This window comes from Rhinolophus sinicus, chromosome 17, assembly GCF_057876585.1.
Source record: "Rhinolophus sinicus isolate RSI-liver-muscle chromosome 17, RSI-T2T, whole genome shotgun sequence".
In the NCBI taxonomy this organism is placed as follows: Eukaryota; Metazoa; Chordata; class Mammalia; order Chiroptera; family Rhinolophidae; genus Rhinolophus; species Rhinolophus sinicus.
Window position 1 is genome coordinate 18,815,637 of NC_142517.1, and position 27,343 is coordinate 18,842,979.

The following is a 27,343-nucleotide window of genomic DNA, read 5'->3' on the forward strand; positions in this document are numbered from 1 at the left end:
CATTGGGGGCTGTCCTGGGCACAGACAGCATAGTCATAGCAGGTATATGCTATCTCCTGCCATTTCAAAGGCAGACTCCAGCGTCTGTTCACCTGCCACATGGTTCGGTTTCCAGCGTGCTGCAATTTCCTAAGCAGCCAATGGACCACATCAGTGGCAGGTGCCCATTCTAACCATCGGACATGTGCTAGGGCTTCTGCTTCATCATTACCTAGGGACACTAAGGGGTAGTGACCTGTGACATGCATTAGGGTCACCTATTTTCTCTGCCCTAGGTCCCAGAGATCCTGCCACATGGCTTGACCCCACAGTGGACAGTGTCCTACCAACAAGTTTTGGTGTTTCCACTCAGGGAGCCACAACATTAGGCCCTGGAACACCACCCAGCTGTCAGTACAAATAACTAGGGGCCCGGGTTCCTGGCTGATTACCATCCACATAGCCCGTAGCTCAGCCCACTGGCTACTCTGGCCCGTCCCAGTATCAAACCAAATGGTGTCTGTTTTGGGCTGCACACCAATAGCCATCCAATGGCTACAGCCCCTCGGCTAGAACCATCGGTAAACCAGGCATCTTCAGGTACTGGGGGGCTGTCCTTCTCTGTAGGGCGAGGGCTCCAAGTCCTCCCCTCTAGGCAAAGCGCTTGGCTCAGCCTGGGTTACAAGCTCCACAGGCTCCAAGACTTGCTATAGCTCTGTGCTCAAAGGGCTTGAACTAAGGGTGCTGCATTGCTCCAAGTAGGTACCCCACATGGCAAAGGTGGTGGTTTGTGCCACCCCCATTTTGGGTCCCTGAGTCCACGTACAGACCCACCCCTGGACGGAATAGATTGTTGGACGGGAACCAACACCCGAGCTGTTCCTGTGATGGCTTCTGTGGCCAATAGGGCTGCATACACAGCAGCCAGCTGTTTCTCTATTAGACAGTAGCAGACTTCCACTCCTTTCCACAATTCAGACCAAAATCCCACTGGCGATGGGAGACGCTCCTGCCATTGCTAGAGGCCCCAACCGTACCCCTCTTGGGTTACATGAATATTAAGTTCAAACAGGTGATCAGAGTCTACTACTTGTAGAAACTGTGCCTGCTGCACTGCCCATTTTGTGGCAACAAAGGCTTGCTCTATAGCCTCTGTCCAATCCCATGAGGCCCCCCTATTTTATCATGTTATGCAAGTGTCTTGCCATTTGTGCTAAATGGGGTACAAATGCCCGCCAATACCCCAGCAGACCCAAATACGTCTGTAGTTGGGAGACCTTGGTCGATTGTGGAAATGCTTGTATTTTATCAATAATCCACCTCAGGTATGACCTTTGTCTTACCCGAGCACACAACACAAAAATTTGTCAGATAAGCCAGAGCCTTGGACATTTTCCTCGTTCACCGCCCAGACACATGACTTCAGGTGGAGGAGAAGAGAGTGAGCTGCTTGCTCTAAATCTGAAAAAGAATCAGATGCTAATAAAATATCATCAACATAGTGAAACAAGACCACAGAGGACAGTTGATCACACTATGCCAAGTCCTGGGCTACGAGCCCTGGGCAGATAGTGGGGCTGTGCAAGTATCCCAGTGGAAGGACTCAAAATGTCTACTGTCGTCCATCCCTAGTAAAAAGCAAATTGCTCTTGATACTCTGGTGCAATGTCAATGGAGAAAAAAGCGTTTGCCAAGTCCACTGCATAGTGATATGTTCTCAGACGGACAGTCAGACGATCCATCAAATCGTGAACTGAAGGTACTGCAGCACTCAAAGGTTGTAACACCTTATTTAACTCCCTATAGTCCACAGTCATTCACCGAGTCCCATCTGGCTTCTTGATAGGCCATACTGGGGAGTTAAAGGGACTGTGTGTTGGCCTCACAATATGTGCCTTCTCCAATTCCAATATTGTACGACCAATCTCCTCCTGCCCTCCTGGCAGGTGGTACTGTCACACTGTAACCACGCACCAGGGCTGTGGGAACACTTGAGGAGGGTGGTGAGCATGCCCATGTGTCACCACTTTCACCACCCGGATCCGGAGACGGAACTCTCCTACCGACGTCTGTAAGCTGAGGCCATGTAGCACGTCCACCCCTAGAATATACTCTGAAACGGGGGAGACATAAACCTTGTAGGTATGAGGAGGAAGCCTTCTTATACCCAGTGGTAAGGAAATGACTTTCACAGTCACAGTTTTCCCCCCATAGCCATCAATGCAGATTGCTGGTCCTGGGAACAGTTCTGGGTTCCCATAAACAAGACTGCAGTCAGCACCAGTGTCAACTAGAGCCAAAACCCTCTGCACATTAGAAGGGGACCAATGTATGGACAGTTCCGCATGGGGCCTCCGGTCCCCTCTCGTCCCCTCTGATCGGGTATCTTGGCCACCACCCCTTAATCCAGTTGAAAGGAGTCGGCCTCAAGTGGTCTCATTAGTCCTAGAGGGACACAAGTTGCGCTTTCCTGGACTTCTCTTTTAGGCTTCGCCAAAATTGCTGTTCCGGACGCAGCTGTTTCCAAAGTTCCACCAAGAGTGCATTGGGTTGTCGGTCTATTTTTTCCCCGATCAACCCCTGCTGCCATGAGATCATGCCACATCTGCGTGTGTGTTACTCTCTGAGTCCCGCCCCTCGCCCCCTTACTTTTGATGTGGGCTTCCAGGTCTTGACTTCTCGGATCTCCTGTCTTAACTTCCTTTGCCTCCAGCTTTCAACATCCTTTATGGTTGCCATGGCAATTGTAACTTCATGGATCCACCGCCCTACATAGGGCGTAAGAATGGCAACCAAGGTCCAAAAGCACTGGCAGGTGCAGTATCCAAAACCAGATCTCTCATGCTGGTTGTAAAACGCTCATCATCCAGCCCTCACATATTAGGGTTGAATATAGCATGTCTCATACCAATTTCATGGATGATTTGCGTAAGTTCCATATATGATTGCCATTGACTCACAGTGTCTGGCAGCTCGCCAGCCTGTCCCCATACTGTGCTTACCGCAGCAGTGAGCCACTGCATTAGAGTGTGGTTGCCCTGGTCTTGGGCCAATCTATGGCAATTCTGTAACCTTTGTCCCACGGACAGATGCCCTGTCACGAAGATTAGCTTTTCCATTTCGCCTGGGGAGCAGAGAATGCTGTCTTCCCCCTTATCCCATAAACGTAGTAGCCAGACCGAGACTGGGTCTCCAGGGCGCTGTTGGCACCACTTCTCCAGCTCCTGCAACTCAGTGGGAGCATAAAGGGTGTAGGTTGTGAACTCAGCCATAGCTGGGTTGCCGGCAGCAATGCCTCAGGGCCCAAAGGTTGTTCACGTTTTACCCTTTGCTTCATGATGGGCCGGGCATGGGGGTTGGGAGCTACATTGTCTGCACTTGCATCGTCCACCTCTGCCTCAGAGTCTCCACTATGGGGCTCCTCCTCTAACAGGTGGACCCAAGCTTCCAATGCCTCCCATCGGGACACCTGGTCCCGCACAAGGGGTATTCCAGCAAGCGCTTCCTCAGAGTTATGGTGCACCGCGGTGAGAACCTCCTCCAACCAAATGTCCCAAGCTACCAGCGTCTCCCACCAGGGCTGGTGGTCTGGCACCTGGGCTATTTCATTAAGTGCATCCTCATGTTATGATGCTAGGCAGTGAGGAACATCCAGCCCACGTGGCCGGCTGTACCCTTTGCCTCCTCCAGCAACCGCTCAGCTAGAACCTGCAGGTCACTCTACATGCTGGCTGGAGAGCCATCTATGTCCTCCCATCCATCCTCTGGGGTCCCACTCTCCAGAGTATAGTGGCTACAGGGTACCACACATTGTATGGGAGACACCTGTCCTCCTGCCCAGAGTCAGACACCATTCCTACCTGGCCAGAATCATGCTCACTGTGCCAAGCGTCCAATTGGGTGGAGGCCTTCATATAAAATGTCCACAACTCTAGGAGCCCACGGCAGCAGCATGCCACCAAAAGGAAGATGACGCTTGCTTTGGCCAATAGGGCAGCGTACCAACTGGAGGCTCGAGAGGACCACCAATTCACCGAGGGGTCACATTTCTCCCAGGCAGATCGTGTTTCCTATTCCTGTGCCACTCCTCATGGGCTTCCTGAGACTGAGTGTTCATATGCACAAACTGTTCCACCGCCCTTTGGAGAGCTTTGGCTGACACCGTACCCTGCTCACAAAACTGAGCTTTCATTCATATAAACTGCTCCATTACCCCTTTGAAAATTCTGGCTGTCACCATACCCTGCTCGTTGTGCCATGTGTAATGCAGGGTCTCTGGTCCCGCTCCCCACACAAGAACATAGAATATGGTGAGGCCAAAAAGGAACACCAACGGAACCATAGCTAGGGGAGTCATACCACTATGGTCTCACTGGCAGCTGGGTTGGAGACACAGGAAGCAGTAGTCACATGATCCGCAATCGGCCCTCCACTTCTTTGCCAACCATCAACCAGCATAGCCAGGACAATTTTATCAGTGGCTAATGACTAACTTGTTACAGCTGATGGCCAACTAGTCACAGCTGATGGCCATCTACTACCCGAGCCAGCACCTTTCTGCGTGAGGCTGAGAGTCTGGAAACTGCTCTCTGGGACTCTGTCCCCACAATGTCCATTTGTGCTTCCTTTAAAGTACAGTGAAGGACTTTCAATCTAGACCAAATAGTGTAGATCAATTTTCCCTATTCTTTGTTGTTTCTCTCCACTGAATACAACTATAAATCCTGGCAACAACCAAGGGACAATCAAAAAGGACCACTGACAGGTAGTACAAAGGTGAATGGATTTGAGACACAAAGACCTGCTAATCAACACAGAGGTAGGATGGCTGCGCCCCCTTCCTCCCACACACAGGAAAGGTCACCCAGAACCATTGTCTTGTGACTTCCAGCCTAGCAACGCACTGCAGCACAGGTAGATTCATCCATACTTCAAATCAAAAGAGAATACCTCTAACAAGATCAGTGGTGGGGGCCTATATGAATCCCCATGATCAACAAGCTGCCAGCCGGGCAATCATTCTCCTTTCCCGCCAAATTGGAGACAACCCTCCTAGCAGCCGCTTTGTCCATGTGGCCCTGAGCCTCCCCTTCCCTGTCCAGAGATGCTGGCCAGCCTCAGGTAGGAGAGAGCGGGGGTTAGGGAGTGAGATCCCGCCACAACCTTCCCCTTCTCCCAATCTTGGGAAATCCCTTCAGCCCCATCAGGCAGCACCCACAGGGGATAGGAGACTGCTAGCTGCAACAGATACACCCAGTGGACCAAAAGAGAATTGCAAAAGCTGTAAAAAGGCTAAACCTAAACAAGGTTGCTGCCTGCTAAAATAAATAAAAAATAAAAATAATTAAAGAGGCCCCACAACCTCCTAACTTCCTTGGATTTCTCAGTATTCCTGTAAAAAGTCATAGTGTCCTAAGGCTCTTTACACACCATGAAAATTAGATCTGTAGCCTTTTGTCTACTTAATTGTTCTGAGCCCAATGAGAGCAAAATTTCTTCTGTCTCTCTGAGGGTTCCAACTGGTTATATTTCCACTAGGTTTCTAGATTAAGCCATCAAGGAATCCGGAAGCCTAGGGCTGTTTTCCTCCATATTTACATTTCAAGGAAGAATGAGGGTCTTGACCTTGATAAGAGCTCTTGGTTTTAATATCTGAGACATGGAACTCTCTGGCACCCTTAGAATATTTTATCTACATACAAAACGGTAGGAATAAAATGGTCCTTCAGGAAGGCAAGACCATCAACCTTTTTCCCCTTTTAATAAACATATATATATATATATATATATATATATATATATATATACATATATGTATATATATGTATATATATTTTTTTTATTTTTTTTATTTTTTTTTTTTCCCTTCTCTCTCACCTATGACATATCCAGACACTCACACAGGAAAAATTCTGGTTGGTTTTCATCTTGTTGCCCTAGGGGTAATATATAGTCTCTTTAAAGAGACCGATGCCCTGTTGTGCAGTGTGATATATTTAATAAGAAATCTGTTTCTGATTCAGAACACCTGTGTATGAACTTAGTATAAAATTATTAAAAATGAATGGTAAAGACCCAATACTAATATACTAGACAAAATACCCAGGATTCTATTTAAAAATCATCTACCATGCTAAGAACCAAAAAGCTAATGGCTTCAATGAGAAAAGACAATCAACTAGGGCTAATACTTAAATGAATCCGACGTTGGAATTATCTCACAAGGATCTTAAAGCAGCTATCATAAAAATGCTTCAATGATCAATTACAAAGTTTCTTGAAACAAATTATGAAAAAAAGAAAATCCTAGCAAACAAGTTATAAAAAGAACCAAATGGATATTATAGAACTCAAAGTTAGAATTAAATTTAAATTATACACCTGAAAAATAGAAATATATATATATATAAATCTCACTACATGAACTTAATAATAAGTCAAGATGACAAAGCACAGAACATATATATATATATATATATATATATATATATATATATATATATATATCACATCTCCTTACATGGGAAGAAAGACTTTGCAGATTTGATTAAGAACCATGTAAAGGAGAGATTATTCTGCATTTTCCAGGTGGACCCAACGTTTGTCACAAAGCTTCTTAAAGAGAAATGGGGAGGCAGGGAGTATGAGTCAGAGGAGGTGTGTTGTTAGAACAAAGTCCAAGGGATGCAATTGCTGGCTTTCCTGATGAAAAGGGATCATAAGTCATGGAATGTGAGCAGCCTTTATACGATGACCTGAAGGTTTGTATCCCCTCATATTTATTTTTTGAAACTCTAATCTCCAATGTGATAGTCTTTGGAAAGTATTTAGAGTTAAATTAGGTCATAGTGTGGGGCCCTCATGGAATTAATGCCCTTATCATAAGAGAATAAGTAACACGATTCTCACTGTGTGTTTGTTTCTTTGTCTATTTCTCTCTTCCATGCACATTGTCCTTAGTGAATGCCGAGATAGTAGTCTCCTGGAGCCGAAGAATGGATACACGGACAAAGGAGAGGCACAGAGTTGCACAGGAAGATAGTTCATTATAGCAAGCAAAAAGTTACAGCTCACGAGTGGGACGGGGTACCTGAAACTGCGATGCCCACTAGCAAAGGCAAAAAGCTTGTGTTTATATACCTTTATTTCTACCTGGGAGGGGAATGTTGGGATGTGGGTGCCTATGGATACAATGTTTCCCAGACTCACTCTACTGCTCAGCCTGGGGGAAACCACTGAAACAACTCAGTTGCCCCAGAGCGTGATTGATGATATTGTTGCCCTGGTACAGGTTAAGTTCTGGTTTTTGTTCTGTTTTTGCTCAGTTTACCAAGGAATTTCTAACTGCCTGCTTTCATACTAACTGCCTCAGACACAACCAGAAAGAGGGCCTTAATTTAAGGCAGAATCCAGACATGCCTGTCCCTGATCCCAGAACTCCAGAATTGTGAGAAATAAATCTTTGTTGTTTGAGCCGCCCATATGGCAACTTGTTATAGCGACCTGAACCAAGACTTTTTAAAAGCCTTCAAACCAACAAAGTCCCATTGATTTTAGTCCAATGACACTGTCATGTGGAGTGTCCTGTGGGGTCTCTGGTCCCGCTCCCCACATAAGAATCCAGGAAATGGTTAGGCCCAAAAGAAACACCCACGGAGCCATGGATAGGGGGTTCATGCCATTATATTCTCACTGGTGGCTGTGTTGGAGACACAGGGAGCAGGAGCCACACCATCCACAACCTGTCATCCACTTCTCTGCCCTCCAGCCTCACTTGCTAACTGCAATCCGTGCTTGCTAGCTCAGCCATGACAGTTATATCAGTGGCCAAAGGTTAACTGGTTATAGCTGATGGCCAACTAGTCATAGCTGATGGCCATCTACTACCCGAGTCAGCACCTTTCCACGTGAGGCCGAGAGCCTGGAAACCGCTCCCTAAGACTCTGTCCCAACACTCCACCCCTACAGGGTCTCGCCTCACAATCTACTCAACAAGTGTCTTTGGCTTCCGTGAAGGACCCTGTGTCAGGAACCTGGAGGTGGATTCAATATCCTGGGCACAGCCAGGCTTTCTGGGCATAGCCAGGGTTTTCAGGGTACCACCAGTCTTTCTGGGCACAACTAGACTTCCTGGGCACAGCTAGAGTTCCCATAAACAAGACTGCAGTCTGCGCCGGTGTCAACTAGGGCCAAAACCCTCTGCACAATATAAGGGGGCCAATATATAGACAGTTCCACGTGGGATCTCTGGTCCCCGTCCCCTCTGACTGAGTACCTTGGCCCAACCACTAATCAAGCTGAAAAGAATTGGCCTCAAGAGGACCAATGAAGCCTGGAGGGACACAGATCACGCTTTCCCAGGCTTCTCCTTTAGGCTTTGCCGAAATTGCTGTTCCAGATGCAACTGTTTCCAAAGTTCCAACAAGAGTGCATTGGGTTGTTGGTCTATTTATTCCCAATAAACCCCTGCTGCCACAAGATCATGCGACATCTGCGTGCATGTTATTCTCTTAGGCCGGCACCCTCACCCACTTACTTTTGATTTGGGCTTCCAGGTCTCGACTTCTCGGACCTCCTGTCTTAACTTCCTTTGCCGCCGGCTTTCATCGTCCCCTAGGGGGGCCACTGCGATGGTAACTTCATGGATCTGCTGCCCCACTTAGGGCGTAAGAATCGCAACCCAGGATCCAAAAGCACTGGCAGGTGCAGTATCCAAAACCAGACCTCTCATGCTGGTTGTAAAACGCTCGTCATCCGATCCCCGCATGTTAGGGTTGAACATAGCATGTCTCATACCCATTTCATGGATGATTTGAGTAAATTCAGTATATGACTGCCATTGACTCACAGTGTCTGGCAGCTCGCCAGCCTGTCCCCATGCTGTGCGTACCACAGCAGTGAGCCACTGCATTAGAGTGTGGTTGCTCTGGTCGTGGGCCAACCTATGGCAGTTCTGTAAACTTTGTCGCAGGGACGACTGCACCATCACAGAAACTAGCTTTTCCATTTTGCCTGGGAAGCAGAGAATATTGTCTGCCCCCTCATCCCGTAAACGTAGTAACCAAGCCGAGACTGGATCCCAGGGTGCTGTGGGCAGCACCTCCCCACTCCTGAAACTCTGTGGGAGAGTAAAGAGGGTAGGTTGTGAACTCAGTCACTGCTGGGTTACCGGCAGCAATGCCCCCAGGGCCCTATGGTTGCTCATGCTTTACCTTTTGCTTCACGATGGGCTGGGCATCGGGATTGGGAGCTACATTGTCTCCACTCACGTCGTCCACCTCTGCCTCTGCCTCCGAGTCTCCACTGTGGGGCTCTTCCTCTAACAGGCGGACCCGAGCTTCCAGCACCTCCCACCAGGACACCTTGACCCTCACTTGGGCTATTCGAGTAAACGATTCCTCTGAGTTATGATGCAACAAGGTGAGAACCTCCTCCAACCAGCATCCCGAGCTTCCAATACCTGCCACCAGGGCTGCTGGTCTGTCACCTGAGCTGGTTCATTAAGCTCGTCCTCCATGTTATGACAACGCGGTGAGGAACATCCAAGCAGCCGGCTGTACCCTTCACCTTCTCCATCAACAACTCAGCTAGAACCTGCAGGGCCCTCTCCAGGCTGGTCAGAGAGCCATCCATGTTGTCACATCCCTCCTCAGGGGTCCAGCTTCTGAGAACGGTGACTACCGGCTACCACACACTGTATGGGGGACACATGTTCTCCTGCCCAGAGACAGACATCATTCCTACCTGGCAGGAATCCTTCTCAGTGTGCCAGGTGTCCAAGTGGGTGGTGGCCTCGGTGCAAGATGCCTACAACCCTCAAAGCCTACAGCAGCAGTAGATTATCAAAAGGAAGGTGACGCCTTCTATGGCCAAGAGGGTGGGGTGCCATCCGGAGGTTTGAATCTCCCAGGCGGACCACGCCTCCCATTCCAGGTGCTGCTCCTCATGGTCCTCCCAAAGCTGAGCATTCACATGTATAAACTGCTCCCTCACCCCTCTGGGCATCCTGGCTGGTGCCGTACCCTGCTCGCTGTGCCATTTGTCATGCAGGTTGTCCTGTGGGGTCTCTGGTCCCGCTCCCCACACAAGAACTCAGGATATGGTGGGGCCAAAAAGGAACACCAACGAAGCCATGGATAGGGGTTTCATGCTACTATATTCTCGCTGGTGGCTGGGTTGGAGACACAGGGAGCAGGAGCCACATGATCTGCAACCTGCCGTCCACTTCTCTGCCCTCCAACCTCACTTGCTAACTGCAATCCGTACTTGCTATCTCCGCCACAAAAGTTATATCAGTGGCCAATGGCAAACTGGTTACAGCTGATGGCAAACTAGTCATAGCTGATGGCCATCTACTACCGAAGCCAGCACCTTTCCACATGAGGTTGAGAGCCTGGAAACTGCTGTCTGGGACTCTGTCCCAAAAGACACTTATATCAGCATCTGCCCTCTAGAATTATAAATAATATATTTGTGGGTTTGTTTGTTTTTTTAAGTCACTCCATTGTACTTACAACAACAGTAGGAAAATGATACAATGACGCGAATAAGTGAAATAGAAACTGATAACTGCAAGTGGGTTACTATTATAACAAAATTTGAAAACTTCTGCCATTAGTTTTGTGACTGGGTAAGAGATGAAGATTTGGATGTAGGTAAGGAGAATGTTAATGAAGACCACTGCAGCAGTGAGGAAATTGCTTTTAGAGACTGGAGACACATGGAGTCATGCTTTGTGATGGCAAAACAATTAGGGAAATTGTTACCTCTGATAAATGAAAAAAACAAAAAAAAAAAAAACAGAAAATGTAACTAATGAGTTTGTGAATCTGACTCAGAAGATTTCCAGGCAACATATTTGAAGTAATTGTCTTTTTTTTTTCTCAAGTAAGATAAAGTGTTACAAGAGAGAGATGTGCTAATAAGATATATGCTCAATTTCAAGCAGAATTTAGAAGACTGGTTTTTTTTGTTTGTTTGTTTTTTTACATGACTTGTTCTTTTATTCCCATACTTTCAAGCTGTCAAAAGTTTATCAAAGTAGTATATGGCATAAGAATATATATATATAGATTAGGGTATTGCCAGTAAAACATAGTCTAGAGATCTAAATCTCAAGGGTGTCCTTTGTTTAGGAAACAAATTTAAGGAGGTGCCTTGTGGGCATTTTTAATTGAATGAATGGCCATTGAAGACTCTTAAGGGATTTATTCAGTAACACTTTATTTTGTAGCCCAACATAGAGGGATGGGTCTATGTTGAAGAGATTTGAGAGTATGGATTTTGTCTAATGTAGCAATTATAATTTGATACATAACAACCTCACACTGTTTCTTTAAAGTAGTTGTATCAGCTTGAACTTAATGGCATTGGTTTAACTAAAAATAGATTTCTAGGTACTAAATTTATCTGCCTAGGAAATAGGACAAAAATTTTACTCCACTATAATCATATACCATGTCCCATAGAAAAGTACTACTATCTCAGAAAGCTATCTTAAGAGCTACTGACAGTGATGGGTTTAGTAATCACTCCCAAGGAATAGAATGAGATCCTAATCAAGGAACATCCCTATGCTGGGGCCAGTTGAGACTAGTACATTTTGATTGTTTGAATTTCAAAATTTCTACAGGCAAGTAACTGCCAATGTCTCCATTTTCACTGTCCTTGTTTCTGAATGGCAGTCTGTATTGTTGTTGCCCTGCCCTGTCTCCCAATTGTCTGCAAGGATTCCTAGGGACAGTTCAATTGTCGTTTTTAGTACCCTAGCCATCTGCACTGAAGAACTACACCCAAGGTATGATACTCGAGGAGACTTAGTGGCACCTGATATTGATTTAATTGAATAAATTGTGAGATTTAATTTGATCCTGATAATGTAACGGAATAAAACCGGAGTCTTGTGAACCCCTGTGTGTGTGTGTGTGTGGGGGTGTGTGTGAGTACTTTTCTATGGGACATGGTATATGATTATAGTGGAGTAAAATTTTACGCAAGTGGAAAGAATATGCAATATTAGGAGAGAGAAGAAGGGGGTGCTATACTATACTATTGATTGGTGGTGCTCAGTATGTGTTTATTCATATACCTTTATTAGACCAGTTGGATTTCACAAGGGTGATGCAAACAGAATCTCGGTAAGCATGCACTCATCCGGGCTTCCGTTTGTAAGGTCCTTCTTAGAAGCTCTTAACCATACAAGTGAGCTCTCCTACACTCTACGGAGTAAAAATCATTGCCCATCTGAGTCACATTAACATACACAGTCATATGAATAATATATTTTTGATGTTTTCAACCAATGCATTTTGGTTTTTTTATTCAGCAATAGATAACTGAAACAGAAGTAGAGGAAATAATGAAATGCAAGGCTATCATTTCAACTTTTGAGGACTCAAATTGAGCTTATTGATAAATAATGTAATGGATTACGAAACCATTGGCTTTATTTATAGTCTCTCATTAAAGAATATGAAGTAGCTGTCTAACACAACTTATCAGAATCAGTGTTGAAATATGGCCGCTATAGACATAATCATGGCTACCATTTGTGAGAGAGGAAAGGAAGAAAAGGTGATCCTGTTGGGAATGTGGACATTGGAGGTGGAAGAGGAGACATTGATATAAACTGAAACCTCAAGTTAATCTTTTTTTCCAAATACTAAGACATCTTAATATTAAAAGCATCTGACTTTATAGCCTCATGTGTTGGGTCCCACGTGACGAGAGTTGTGGGGAGCGAGGAGGGTGGCGCAGGGTTAATAAAGACAGTAGCCAAGAATAGAGTGCAAGTGGGGACAAGGGACCCCAGCCTCAAGGACTGAGCCCCAAATCGGGCCTAGGCATAGCTTGTATTAGTTAGGTGTGGAAGTAAAAGAGATAAGGCTTGTCAATCTCAAGATCTGTGAATCCCATACATTATAATAGGAAACTGATTCAAGCCAATCACCCTTGCCTGCAGGCAGCTGGATCCTAAGTCTCAGGATGTATGTACTTCCCCAAGGGACACTATATGCATACGAATAGATGGAGAACACATCATTGAATCTCTTCCCCTGCAAGTTGTGGGAAGGAATGCAGCCACAGAGGCAGACGCTCTCCTTAGTGTGTGGGGGGGGTATGTGGGGGGCTGTGCTCAACCCTATGAACCCCATGGATTCTCCTGTTGGTCCTCATGTGGCTCCACCTGGCTTAGGTTGCCCCCCCCATGGGAGTCATACCTGTCATTGGCTGACCAGCCTTATTTTGGGGCCAAACAGGGAGACATAAGGTGCAAGCACAAAGGTGAAGCAAAGTCCCTGAAAGGATCCATCTCACAGACTCTCCTTTCTTTAGGGGCAAGTGCGAGGAGACAGACGGGTAGTCTTCCGCGTAGCAACACTTATGGATTATGAAAATGTCAGAGTAAGTTAAATATTGATTAAATTTTATATTACTCTGGACAGTAGTACAGTTACCTCACTGACACCATCCCCCAAAAAATTCTGTCTATGGAAGATGAGTTAAGTTATCTAGGAAAGTTAAAATACCCAAATATATGAATTTTGTTATAGGGAACAAAGTTATGCTAAGGATCAATACTTATATAGGACACTTCACATACAATAGAACATGTTTTTCTATTTTGAGAACATTCTAATTTGTGTACTGAAAATTCATTCTGAAAAAAAAAGAATTTTAAAAGAAATTTGAAGTGCTGACTCTATATATGATATGAATCATAGTAGACATACATTTATTACCTATATTACAAGTAAAGATAATTTATAGTAGGCAATGGCTTGGTTTAGACACAAATGAAATAAATTTGCTAAAATATTAACAGGGTTACCCCGTATATTTCTATCAATGTCAGAGACTAAATTAGTCTTAGCTTCTTTATCATGGTACATTTTGCATTTTATTATAACTGTTCTGTAAATTAAATATAGGATACTGAGAAAATGAACACAATATATAACTGCCTTTATTTTATCCTTCAAAGCCTGTTTAATATTATTTTTATTCTATATGTGTGTGTACTTTATGTGTATGAATTTTTAAGGCTTCTGTTGAAAATTTTGTATTTACTATTATTTTGTCTTCCTTTTAAGAATAATAATGTTGTAAAGATTTTATAGGGTATCCGATGGACACTTGTCTCTTTAGGGAGACCACCTCAGGGATGATGTGGATGCCTGATCACTGCACTGTACACCTGAAGCTGAAGCTGAACAATAATGAATGTCAACTACAAGTTTATGTATATATACACACACACACACACACACACACACACATATATACATATAAGAAGCGGAGTACAGCCTTAGGAATAGAGACAGTGGAAATGTAATGGCGTGTGCGATATCAGAGGGATAGTGGATAGGGGAGGGGCATTGGCACAGTGTGAGGGACATAAATGATAAACATCTAAGTATTACTTTGTTTTGTGCACCTGAAACTAATAAAAGAAAGGAAAAAAACAAACAAAAAATGTTGACAATATAGATGAATATTTAGCAACTATTAAAGTTAAAAATTACTTTCTGATATGAAGCTAAATTAAAAGTTAAGTACTAAAAAATAAATGTTAGATAAATAATTTAAGTTTAAAAAAAAAAAAAAAAGAATAAGTTAAACTTGACCCTTGTTTTAAAAAGTGAAATCATGTTGTAAAAGCATGTGAGAGATGATTGGCTTCTCTTCTTTTGTAACTCATGTAGTTCTACGAGAAGATATTCTATATAATAATGACAAATAAAATGTCAACATTTACTAGATGTTAATACTATTTTGTTATTTCAAATGTGTCCCCAACCCACGGAATCTCAAATTTCTGTGTGCATCTGAATTACCAGAAAGGTTTATTAAAATACTCCTGGGCCACTTTCCAAGATTCTTTTTATTTAGTAGGTCTTTCGTAGGGTCCAGAAGTTTACATTTCTAACAAGTTCTAAGGCGGTGCTGATGCCACTGGACTGGGACCACACTCTGAGAATTATTGCTCTTACCAACTGTTTAGTCATTAAAGCCTTTGACTTGGGCACAGTGTAAAATCTAAAACAATGTGACTCAGGGTAAGGCCAGATGGCACAAAGCATTCTTTTCATTTGAATATATAGAGATGGTTGAAAAATTGAAAAAAAAAAAAGAAAAGCTGAACGGAAATGGGGGGTGGAGAGATGGTAGAAAAGAGTTAAAGGGGTCAAGTATATGGTGATGGAAGGAGAACCGACTCTGGGTGGTGAGCACACAATGTGATGTATAGAGGATGTATTATAGAATTGTACACTTGAAACCTGTGTAATTTTCTAACCATTGTCACCCCCAATAAATTTAATTAAAACAAAAAGCACCAAAACTTGAAAGTGTTAAGTCATAAGCTCACACATCACAGAGATGTTATTCAAAATAAACATAAAATGCAACACTTTATTAAAGTAAAATTATCTTTACTATTAATATACAAATGGTGAAGAGTGACAATTTTGATATACTGTAAGCCATACTTTCAATGTCTCTCATAAATACAAAACTTCAACATTTGCAGTATAATTTGTACAGTTTAGACATATATATATATACAGCATTTCATAGGGACATACTATATTAAAACAATAAGAAAACTTTGTGGTAGCTAACTTAAGAATATAGAATTTGACTGGAATATATAAGTTAAAGAAAATAAAAGTATGTTTTAATGCATACTGAACACAGCATAGAATTCACATACCCCCCAAAAAAAGTCCATTTTTTTTTTTTTTTTAAATGTTTATTTCTAAGAACTTCACATATTCTTAACAGAGTTTAGAGGCAAATGCAAAACCATGAACATTCCTTCAAGAACTGGAACAGATATGTTTGCTCTTAACAGGACCATTTATTTTATATAATGCATGTTGTTCTCTTAAAAAATCCTATTTGCAAAATTGAATTATAAATTCTATATCTTAACTTTGTCCTTTGTATTTCACTCAGTTTTCTTCTTTGCATCAGTATAATTGACCTTAACTTTCACCTAAGCAATGTTCCTAGTCCCTGGTCCAGCTCTTCTTACACTAAGTCCTTCTTACATATTCAAAATATAAGAGTTCCGTCTGCCTTTCTGGACTCTCTCGGTTCTTTTTCCCTCTATTCTTTTATGCCTGGTTGTGATTTGAAATGCTCCAACAGTCATTGCTTTGCTGAAACCAGATGCTGAAAGATAGGTGTTTTTATTTCAGGAAAACATAAAATAAAAATAAGTGGCAATATTAAATGTATATGGACAATTTTACATTAATTTTTATGAATATCATGTAGCTTATTTCTGAAAATTATAAAAAAAATAGAGGTGGTACCAAGTAATGTATTTAAGTCAGTCATAAAATCCTATAGTGACTTAATGAATGATTTTTCTGAGAATATTAAATGTGTTATCAAATAAATATTAAGTATTATATATAATATAAAAGTCTGTGAGGAGAAATAATTAATCTATTAGCATTCTTGTATAATGTTGTAAAATAGCTGCAGCTAAATGCAATTTTTAAAAAAGAAGAGGAGGGATCTGGAAGGAAATTATATTTATTCAGCAACTACCATATGTAGGCCCTTTTATAACTTTTTCATTTACACATATAATTGCTTCATCTGATGACATTGGTAAGCCCGTAAGTAGACTACTTTCTTGAAAGATTTTTGTTTCCGGATTGAAGTATTTCATTTCTGTGACTTTCTACAGTTTAATTTTAGCACATGCTAATATTTCCATATGCAATTTCTATGTGAGATAAAAAATGTAATAATGCTTCAAAGGATTAATAAGATGCAAGTCATTTCTCTGTAAAGGTAAATAATGCAAACAATCCATGTAAAAAATATCTTCACCTACTCATAAGTCTGTTGAATAAGCACTCTGGATCTGATTATGAAAAAGACCTAAGTAAGGGGTTGAAATTGAGCATTTACATGATTCTCCATGAAAAAGAACATTGAAATTTTAATAAGCAATTGTAATACGTAATACTTACATTTCTTAAATTAACAAATTAAGAGATTATTCTTTTTACCACTTCAGTTTAGTTATTTCCATCAGTGATTTTCTTATCAACAATAAAGAATGATTTATCGTCCCAAATCAAACATTTAACAGTAGTAGAGCCAAGGGACACCATAATAATTTACCATATTTTAAAATGTCATCTGCTGCTTTCTCTTAGAACTGGAAAAACTCACTTTCAACAATATCTAGGATGTGTTTATTGTTCAGAAATAATACAGAAGAAATTAATTATATTTTCTGTGTGCATCTAAATAATTGTTTGGTCATAAGTGGAAATAAATTACACAGTATCATTTGTTATATTTAGATTTTGTATACAAGGTAAAGTAGTTTGAACTGAGCTTATTCACTGAATAAAATTATGACACTATCATTCAAGTGTCACCGATAGGAGCAAAATCTATCAATAAAGATTGCAGTTGTGTGTTTTTTTCTTTTAAAAAGCAGACTGTCATGCTAATCTAAAGGCACAAATACATCTTAATTATTTAAAATAAGAAGCATAAAATAAAGGTATGATTATAAAATTATAATTAATTATTGGCACTCAAATAAATAATCTCATTAATAAAATCCTTCTATTTATATAAATGCTTAAATCAAAGACTAAGATTTCATGTAAACTTTCCTGGATGAAATAGTCTTTGAAAAATTCTTATGCATGTGGTAATATTAAAAATAAAGGGAAACTTGTGAAGCATTACATTAATGTTAGACATTAGTATAGAATGGTAATATGTTGACTCAAAAAAATAATAAGTAAATCTTTAGAAATCACAGTTCTGAATTAAAGTTCTTTGCAAATCATTGTAAAATATGTTTACACATTAATTTGTGCCAGTTCTAAAAGCAAAATATATGCTAACATGGTAATATTACTGTTTCCACTTATATGTTGTTGCATGTAGATTGTCATTGCCTTATTGAACATACCCTATCATGAAATACCAATATTTTTAGTGATGTCTTTGATTCTTTTTTTAAGCATAGGTTCTGATTATTTAACAGCACTTAAATTCCGTCAATGCTTTGACATTTTGTATTAACACTTAAGAGTACTTTCAGACAGTAAAAATAACATCTATACAGTTATATGGGTACGTTTAGTCTAGAATAAGAATGCAAAATAAGAAACAGATTATTTCAGTTCTATTCATATTTTCAATTTACTAAAATCCATCTCTTATACGGAAACTTTTACAAATAGAGTAATTTGGAGCATTCCATAAAAGTGTTAAAACGGAAAAGTTTATCACAGTATTGCGTTGTTCCAGTGTGGCATACATGTCAAGGACAAGAGATAAGGACCACTCAGACAACTGAAACAGTTCACTTGAAACAGTCTGTCTACAATTAGTTCCAGATTACCTATTAACTTCAGATCATTGCTCCACATTAGTGGCAAGAAATTCAACAGCATATTATATATATATATTTTTTTCAGTATATATATATATATATATATATATATATATATATATATATATACTGCTTTACATGGAAAGTCCTAAAAAAAGAGAGAAATAAAACTTTCGAACTGAGAAAACACAAAAATATTTGTTCTTTATTATGATTTCTCTACTCTTGAAGTATAGCATGAATGTAACAATGGTAAACATGCGAAATTGCTGAATTTTACTAATTCTTCCACCATAATTAGTTTAAATCCAGGTAACCCTAACCAAGGAAAATTAGCATTCATGGCTATTGCTTCATAGACTCTTTACTAAGCCCATTTACTTTGCACAAACAAATTCAAGTATTTTGACTAGTTTTAGTACATTGATATAAAAAGAATGGGGAAAAAAACAACAGTAAAGTAAAGCCAACAGATGAGATCAAACATAGCTTACACAGCAACAAATCCATCCAAAAGACCACTTGGATAATTCCTACTAAAATTCTTAGGTAGGCACGGAAATTCTTTTATTTTTCTTCAGAATATGCCAGGAAGACTAACTAGCAAGGGGAGACTCCTGCATATAAACCTGTAAATTCTGGCAATGACATTGGAGATTTAGTGCCTGAACATGCAGATGGATACACGTTTGGTCTTGCTGATGACCCCTATTTTGTCAAATCTCCTTGTCGGCTAGTTTCAGCATTTTGTACATAAAAGTGTTCATAAGTGGCATTGATATTACATTTAATGTTCATCAAATTATCTCTATAGAGAGACACCCTAAAAGCAGGTCACTCTGCACTGTTAAAACTTCCCTCCAATGTTTTATTGGAATGCATCCCTCAATATTTGAGCTTAATACCACCTGAAACACTAAAGGTTATGCATGTGATGGGGCCTGATGAAACATTTGGCTCTCTAGGGTAAGGAATAATCTAAAACCTGCTCCCAATTGGTATGTATATTTATTATCATAAATACATTTTATTTTACCTTACATATAAGTGAAAATCATGTTTCAGTCTTTTACCTCTGGGAGCTTGCATAGCTTGGAAGTTAATAAGTATTTTATTCGGGTATAGGCCCTAATGAATAATATTAGAAAGTTTGTGTTGAATAGTTAAGGAATTTCTTCACCAAAGTTGTTTATCAAAATCTTAAAATGACTTCTAGCTACAACATCCAAAATAAAAACAGATAGTGGTGATTCCATTCAGTAGTTTATCACTGAGACTTTTATGGCATGTTTAAATATTGATTTCTCCTTAATGTAACTAAACTAAGAATTTTAATTTCTATTCACCAATTACATTTAATGCTTAACCGGTAACACCTGAAAAATGAATTCTTAAAGAGAGATTATTGAAGACAATGGGAAAAAATGTACCTGAAAATATGGTTTGAAGTATTTGGACACTCAAGACCTGTTTTTTGATAAAATTATTTAAAAGTAAAAGATAATCACATATTTTTAAATATATCAAGACGACAATGATATTGTTCCCATTTCAATTTACTTTATTTGAAGCTGAGGGCAGAAATCAATATTACTTTCACTTTCAATACATTGGTGTGTGTGTGTGTGTGTGTGTGTGTGTGTGTGTGTGTGTGTAATCCATTGTGAGTGAATATGGCATATATAAAGCGATAGAGATTTATGGTATCTTTCTAATCTAATTTACACACAACTAATAATCATTCAAGTGGGTGACAATTTTGATCTGGCACTTCAGTCTATCAAAAATCCATGTTCAAATAGACTGTGATTATAACTTAAAAAGAGTTTGCCAAAGTTTCTCTCCATTTTTAATATTTGCTAAAGATAGCTGGCTCTTTCAAGCTTGGGTTCCCTGAAATTCTCCTGATAAAGTGTAACACTTATTAAGTGTTTTCATCTTAAACTGAAGTCAACTTTACTAATCTATTTGCCCAAGATACGATTTTAAAAAAACAAACAAAAAAAAAACATGCAGGGCTTTCTTATACATTTATCTTGCAAAGATTTTGCTTTGCTTTGTTGTTTTCTTAAACCCCTATTTGTTGGAGAGGTTGTGGTAGGAAATATAGTTCTTTAGAAGTAGAGCACTTTAGCTATATAATAAGTTGCAGTACTTCAATCAGAGAGTCATATTGATACCCAAGTATCAGTGCCAGTCAGGTCTCTATATTGAAATTCTCAACAAAATAAACAACAGCAACAACAACAACAACAACAAAAGGAAATGGACCATGGGTAGGAGTGTTTGATCGTATGTATATGTGTACAAGCTATTCCAAGCTAGAAGTTTCCCAAGAAATTAAGGTCAATGGAATAGTTTTGGTCGTAGGGTCACTGCGATCCAAATGCTCTTTGTAGCATTTTTCAAGCCTCTGTAATCTTGGTGTTATGCTTTGCTGTCATCTTCCTTTGATTGGATGTCATTAGAAACCTTAATTTCCATAGTTTCCGGATTTAAGACTTCTTTCCCATTCTCTTCTTTTAAAGGCAATTTTCTGGATGGAAAGATAAAAATAAGAAACTTCATTTGCTACGTCATGTTAAGTGGAATCCCTTAACATTTAAGTTAGTGTTTTGTAGAAGCAAATATGTTACAATGTTAAGGGTTTTGTTATTAGGGTTAAAAAAATCCAATTTGTGAAAGTAATATCATATTGACAGAAAAATCATCTAAAAGTTAATAAAACAATTAACGTTGTCTACTGTAAAAATTTGATATAATGCAGAATGATGAATGAAATAATATATATGTAAATTTAGAAGCACGGAATCATTCATTATAGGGTGGCTTAAATCTGATAATCGGTTGATGATATTAAAAATATAATTGTTTTGGAATGTAAAAAAGACAAAACATTTTTAATATGTCAACTAGATGATTTACTAGTCCTTAAGTTTTTCAAATAGAAACAATCAATAGTACCATATTCTGTCACAATAACTTCAGAAGCTAGGTGAATTAGCAATATGCTTTGTAACTTAATGCAAATAAATATTTTTCAGGAATTTCTTACTTTTTTATATTTACTGTATTTTTAAATTTTTCTCTTTTCTTCTTATATATTATTTTCTTGTTACTTTTGTATCACTTGTGAGAACTTTTTAGAGCTGCTTCCAGTTGTAACCTATGAAGCAATTAAGACCTTTATTTCTTAATTTTAAGACTGTTTCACAAATCTTACTATGATGACAGTGAATCAATATTTCTATGTTTTTTCTAGTGTTCTTAAATTCAGTGGTTTACTATTACATCATGTGTACATGGCTTTTGGGGAAAGTTTTCTTCCCTTGACAGAATATGTTTTCCACATAAAAAAAAAAAAAAAAAATGCTACAAATAGAATTCCTATTCACCACTGCGACTTTAAATTCACTATTTTATGGGAAAGTGAAATCTAACATCCTAGTTCCTCTGGGATTTATTAGTAATATATATATATATATATATATATATATATATATATATATATATATATATATATATATATATTGCAATGAGTGGGTAATCCATTTTATTCTGAGGATAAAGCTATCATGTGAAAACTAACCAATCAAAAGTAATTCATAGGCAAAAACTAGTAACATTGATTTCTGGGAATTAAGTAGCATCTACTTTGTACTGTGGAAGGCAGGCTCTTTTATATGTATTATTAATAGTGCATGCACTATTGATGATAGGCATTCTGACCAGGGTGAGGTGGTATCTCATTGTGGTTTGTATTTCTCTGATTAGGAACGTTGAGCATTTTTTCATATGTTTGTTGACCATCTGTATGACCTCTTCACAGAAATGTTTCTTTATGTCCTCTGCCCATTTTTTAAATGGCTTGTTTGTTTTTTGGTGTTGAGTTGTATTAGTTTTTTTAATAAATTTTGGATATTAACCCCTTATCATATGTATCATTGGCAAATATCTTCTCCCATTCAGTAGGATGCCTTTTTTTTATATTATTGATAGTTTCCTTTGCTGTGAAAAACTTTTTAGTTTGATGTAATCCCACATGATTATTTTTTCTTTTGCTTCCATTGCCTGAGGGGATATATTGTAAAAATATTACTAAGGGTAAGTCTGTAAATTTACGTCCTATATTTTTTTCTAAGAGTTTTATGTTTTTGGGTCTCACATTTAAATCTTTAATCCATTTTGAATTTATTCTTGTATATGGCATAAGAAGGTGGTCCAGCTTCATTTTTTTTGCAGTGTCTTTCTAGTTCTCCGAGCATTATATATTAAATAGACTATCTTTAACCCAGTGTAAATTCTTGTTTCCATTGTCATAGAGTAAATCACCATATAGGCATGAATTTATTTCTGGGATCTCTATTCTGTACCATTGACCTATGTGTCTGCTTTTATGCCAATACCATGCTGTTTTTGATTACTGTAGCCTTGTAGAATGATTTCATGTCAGGTAGCATGATACCTTCCACTTTGTTCTTACTTCTCAAGATTGTCAGGGCTATTCAGGATCTTTTACAGTTTCATATAAATTTTTTGCATTTCTCTGATTAGGAAAGTTGAGCATATAAATTTTGGAATTTATATGGAACAGTTCCATATAAATTTTAGGATTATATGTTCTAGTTCTGTCAAATTGGTAATTGGTAATTTGATAGGGATTGCATTAAATCTATATATTACCTTAGGTAGTATTGACAACTATATTAATTCTTACTACCCATAAGCATGGTATATGTTTTCATTTATCTGTATCTTCTTTAATTTCTCTCTCCATGTCTTATAACTTTCTGAGTACAGGTCTTTTACTTCCTTTGGTTAAATGTATTCCTAAGTATTGTATTGTTTTTGAAGCAATTGTAAATGGGATTGTTTTCTTCATTTCTCTTTCTGATAGCTTGTTATTGGTGTATAAAAATATAACAGATTTCTGAATATTAATTTTGTATCCTGATACTTTACTAAATTCATGTGTCAGTTCAAATTTCTTTTTTTTTTTTTTTTTTTTGGTGGAATCTTTGGTATTTTCTGTATATAGTATCATATCATCTGCAAATAATGACAATTTTACTTCATCCTTTCCAATTTGAATGCCTTTTCTTTCTTTTTTCTTGTCTGATTGCTGTGGCTAGAACTTCCAGAACTATGTTGAATAAAAGTTATGAAAGTGGACAACCTTGTCTTCTTCCTGATCTTAAGGGGAATACTTTCAGCTTTTCCCCATTGAGTATGATGTTAGCTGTGCTTTTATCATCATGGCTTTTATTATGTTGAGATGTGATCCCTCTATTCCCACTTTGTTAAGAGTTTTTATCATAAATGGATGCTGGATTTTGTCAAATGCTTTTACTGTATCTATTGACATGACCATATAATTTTTATTTTTCATTTTGTTAAGGGGTGTATCACGTTAATTGATTTCTGGATATTGAATCAAACTTGCATACCAGGAATGAATCCCACTTGATCATGGTATATGATCTTTTCAATGTATTGGTGAATTTGGTTTGCTAATATTTTGCTGAGAATTTTTGCATCAATGTTCATTAGGGACAACAGCCTATAGTTATATTTTTTTGTAATGTATTTTGCTGTTTTGGGGATCAGGGTGATGGTGGCCTTGTAAAATGAGCTTGGGAGTCTTCCCTCCTTCTCAATTTTTTGGAATACTTTGACGAGAATAGGTGATAATGGTTTTTTGAATGTTTGGCAAAATTCACCTGTGAAGCCATCTGGTCCAGGATTTTTGTTTGTTGGGAGCTTGTTGATTGCTGATTCAATTTTGTTGTTAGTAATCAGTATGCTCAGATTTTGTGTTTCATCTGGATTCAGCCTTGAAAGATGTATGCTTCTAGAAATTTTTCCATTTCTTCCAGATAGTCTAATTTGTTGGTGGATAGTTGCTCATACTATTTTCTTTTCTTTTCTTTCTTTCTTTTTTTTTTTTTTTTTTTTTTGGATTCAGCCATGTCTGTTTTCACTTCTCCTCTTTCATTTCTAATTTTATTAATTTGGGTCTCTCTCTCTGTTGTGTGTTTTTTTTGTTTGTTTTGTTTTGTTTTGATGAGTCTGGCTAAACGTTTGTCGATTTTGTTTATTTTCTCAAAAAAATAGGTCTTGGTTTCATTGATCTTTCGTTTGTTGTTTTGGTCTCTATTTTGTTTATTTCCACTCTGATCTTTATTATATTCTTCCTTGTACTCCCTTTGGGCTTATTTTGCTGTTCTTTTTCCAATTTCCTTAGGTGTAAATATAAGCTGTTGAGATTTTTCTTGTTTCTTTAGGTAGGTGTGCATTGCTATGAATTCTCCTCTTAGGACTGCTTTAGCTGCATCCAATAGATTTTGAGTCACTGTGTTTCATTTTCATTTGTTTCAAAGTATCTTTTGATTTCTTCCTTGATCTCATTTATGACCTAATTCATTATTTATTAACATTTTATTCAGGATCCATGTGCTTGTGTGCGTTGTCACACAGCAGCCTACCTGTATGTCCCCTTGTACCTACCCCTAAAAAAGGAGAGTCTGTGAGACTAATCCTTTCAGGGACTTTGATTCACCTTTGTGCTAACGTCTTTTTGTGTTAACTTTGTGCTTATGTCTCCCTGTTTGGCCCCGGAGGATGACTGGTTAGCCAATGACGAGTAAGATTCCTCAAGGGGGGCAACTCAAGCCAGGCACAGTTGAGTGGTGACCAGCAGGAGAACTCATGGGGTTGATAGAGGTGGGCATAGACCCCCACCTTTCCCCGGTTAAGGAGAGCTTCTACCTTTGTGGCTGCATTCCTTACCACAACCTGCTTGGGAAGAGATTCAATGGTGTAATAACATCAGTTCTCCATCTATCCATTTCAGTAAGTTTCAGCATAAAGGTTTTGTCTCTTGAGGAGGTACATCCTGAAATTGATGGTTCAGCTGCTTGCAGACATGGGTAATTAGTTCAAATCAGTTTCTTAGTATAATGTGTGAAATTCACAGACCTTGGAGAAAACAATGTTGCTTTCTTGTGTATGCATCAATGAAAGCCACAAGGTGTCCCTATTCGGGGCTCTCAGTCCTTTGAGGCTGTGAGACCCTTGGCCCGTGTTTCATAACTTTCTTGATTTCGGTTTCTTACTTTCTTAACCCTTCACCACCGCTTCTTGTTTGCTCACTGCCTGTGTTGCGCTGGACGTGACATGTGTGTTTTCTGGTTTTCTAGTAATTGATTTCTAGTTTCATAGCACTGTGGTCAGAGAAGATGCTTGATATGATTTCAATCTTCTTAAATACATTGAGACTTGTTTTGTAGCCCAGTGTGTGGTCTATCTTGGAAAATATTCTATGTGCACTTGAGAGAATGTATATGCTGCTTCTTTGGGGTGAAATGCTCTAACAATATCGATTAAATCCAACTGATCTAATGTGTCATTTAAGGCCACTGTTCCTTTATTGATTTTTTGTCTGGAGGATCTGTCCATTGGTTTCATTGGTGTTTTGAAGTCCCCTACTATGATTGTGTTACTGTTGATCTCTGTCTTTATGTCAGGCAAAATCTGTTTTATAAATTCAGGTGCTACTATGTTGCATGCATAGATATTTACTAGATTTATGTCCTCTTGTTGGATCAATCCCTTTATTATTATGTAGTGCTCTTCTTTGTCTTCCTTTTATTATAGTCTTAATTTTAAAGTCCTTTTTGCCTTATATAAGTATTGCTACCCAAGCTTTTTTCTCATTTGCATTTGTGTGAAATATCATCCTCCCTTTACTTTCAGTCCATGTGTGTCTTTTGATCTGAGGTGGTTCTCTTATAAACAACATATGCATCAGTCTTGTTTTCTTATCCACTCAACTATCTTATGTCTTTTGATTGGAGCATTTAATCTATTTACATTTAAAGTAATTATTGATGGGTATATAGTTATTTCCATTTTATTATTTGTATTTCTTCTCTTCGTTAGTTTGCTTTTACCTTTCTTCTGCTTAAAGAAGCCCTTTAAACATTTCCTGCAACACTAGGTTGGTGCTAATGAATTTCTTTATTTTATTATTTTCTGGGAAGCTCTTTATCTCTCCAATTTTATATGATGGCCTTGCGAGGTAGAGCAATCTTGGTTAGAGGCCTTCATTTTTCATCACTTTGAATACTTCCTGCCACTCCCTTGTCGCCGGCAAATTTTCTGTAGAAAAGTCAGCTGATAGTAGTCTTTTGGGAACTCTCTTGTAAGGAGCTCCCTGTCTTTCTCTTATAGCTGTTTTAACTATGATATGTCTTGGTGTGGATCTGTTTGAGTCGATCTTGTTTGGAACTCTCTGGGCTTATATGTCATTTTCCTTCCCCAAGGTTAGGGAAGTTTTCTGTCATTATTTCTTGAAATATGTTCTCGATCCCTTTTCCCTCTCTTCCCCTTCTGGTAACCCTATGATGTGAATGTTGTTGTGCTTGATGTTGTCCCACAGGTCTCTTAAACTATTTTCATTGTTTTTTATATCCGTTTTTCTTTTTGTTGTTCCAATTGAGTGTGTTCTACTACTTTATCTTTTAAATTGCTGATTCGATCCTCTGTTTCATCTAATCTGCTGGTGATTCCTTCTAGTTATTCTTCACTTCAGTTATTTTTCTGACTGGTTATTTTTCATGGTTTCAATATCCTCCTTTACGCTTGCTATATATTTGTTGACATTCTCACTAAGTTCCTTAAGCATTCTTTCATTTATTAAATTTTTATTGGGGAACATTGGGGAACAGTGTGTTTCTCATCAGCTCCAAGTCATTGTCCTTCAGTCTAGTTGTGGAGGGCACAGCTCAACTCCAAGTCCAGTTGCCGTTTTCAATCTTAGTTATAGAGGGTGCAGCCCACCATCCCATGCAGCAATTGAAGTGGCAACCTTATTGTTGAGAGTTCGCGCTCTAACCAACTGAGCCATCTGGCCGACCCCTTAAGCATTCTTATAATTAGTATTCTAAACTCTGAATGTGGTAGGTTGATTGCCTCCGT

The 27,343-nt window shown here is 39.0% G+C and overlaps 1 protein-coding gene across 1 annotated transcript in view; it reads right to left on the reverse strand.

The window, feature by feature from the left end:
- Positions 1-20,319: 20,319 nt before the first annotated feature.
- The window catches only part of NCAM2 (neural cell adhesion molecule 2), a 446,058-nt gene continuing 439,034 nt past the window's right edge, over positions 20,320-27,343 (reverse strand). The window contains exon 18 of the mRNA XM_088794499.1: positions 20,320-20,900. Coding sequence (XP_088650625.1) covers positions 20,792-20,900 — 109 coding nt within the window. The 3' untranslated portion in view covers positions 20,320-20,791. The remainder of the gene's footprint in view (positions 20,901-27,343) is intronic.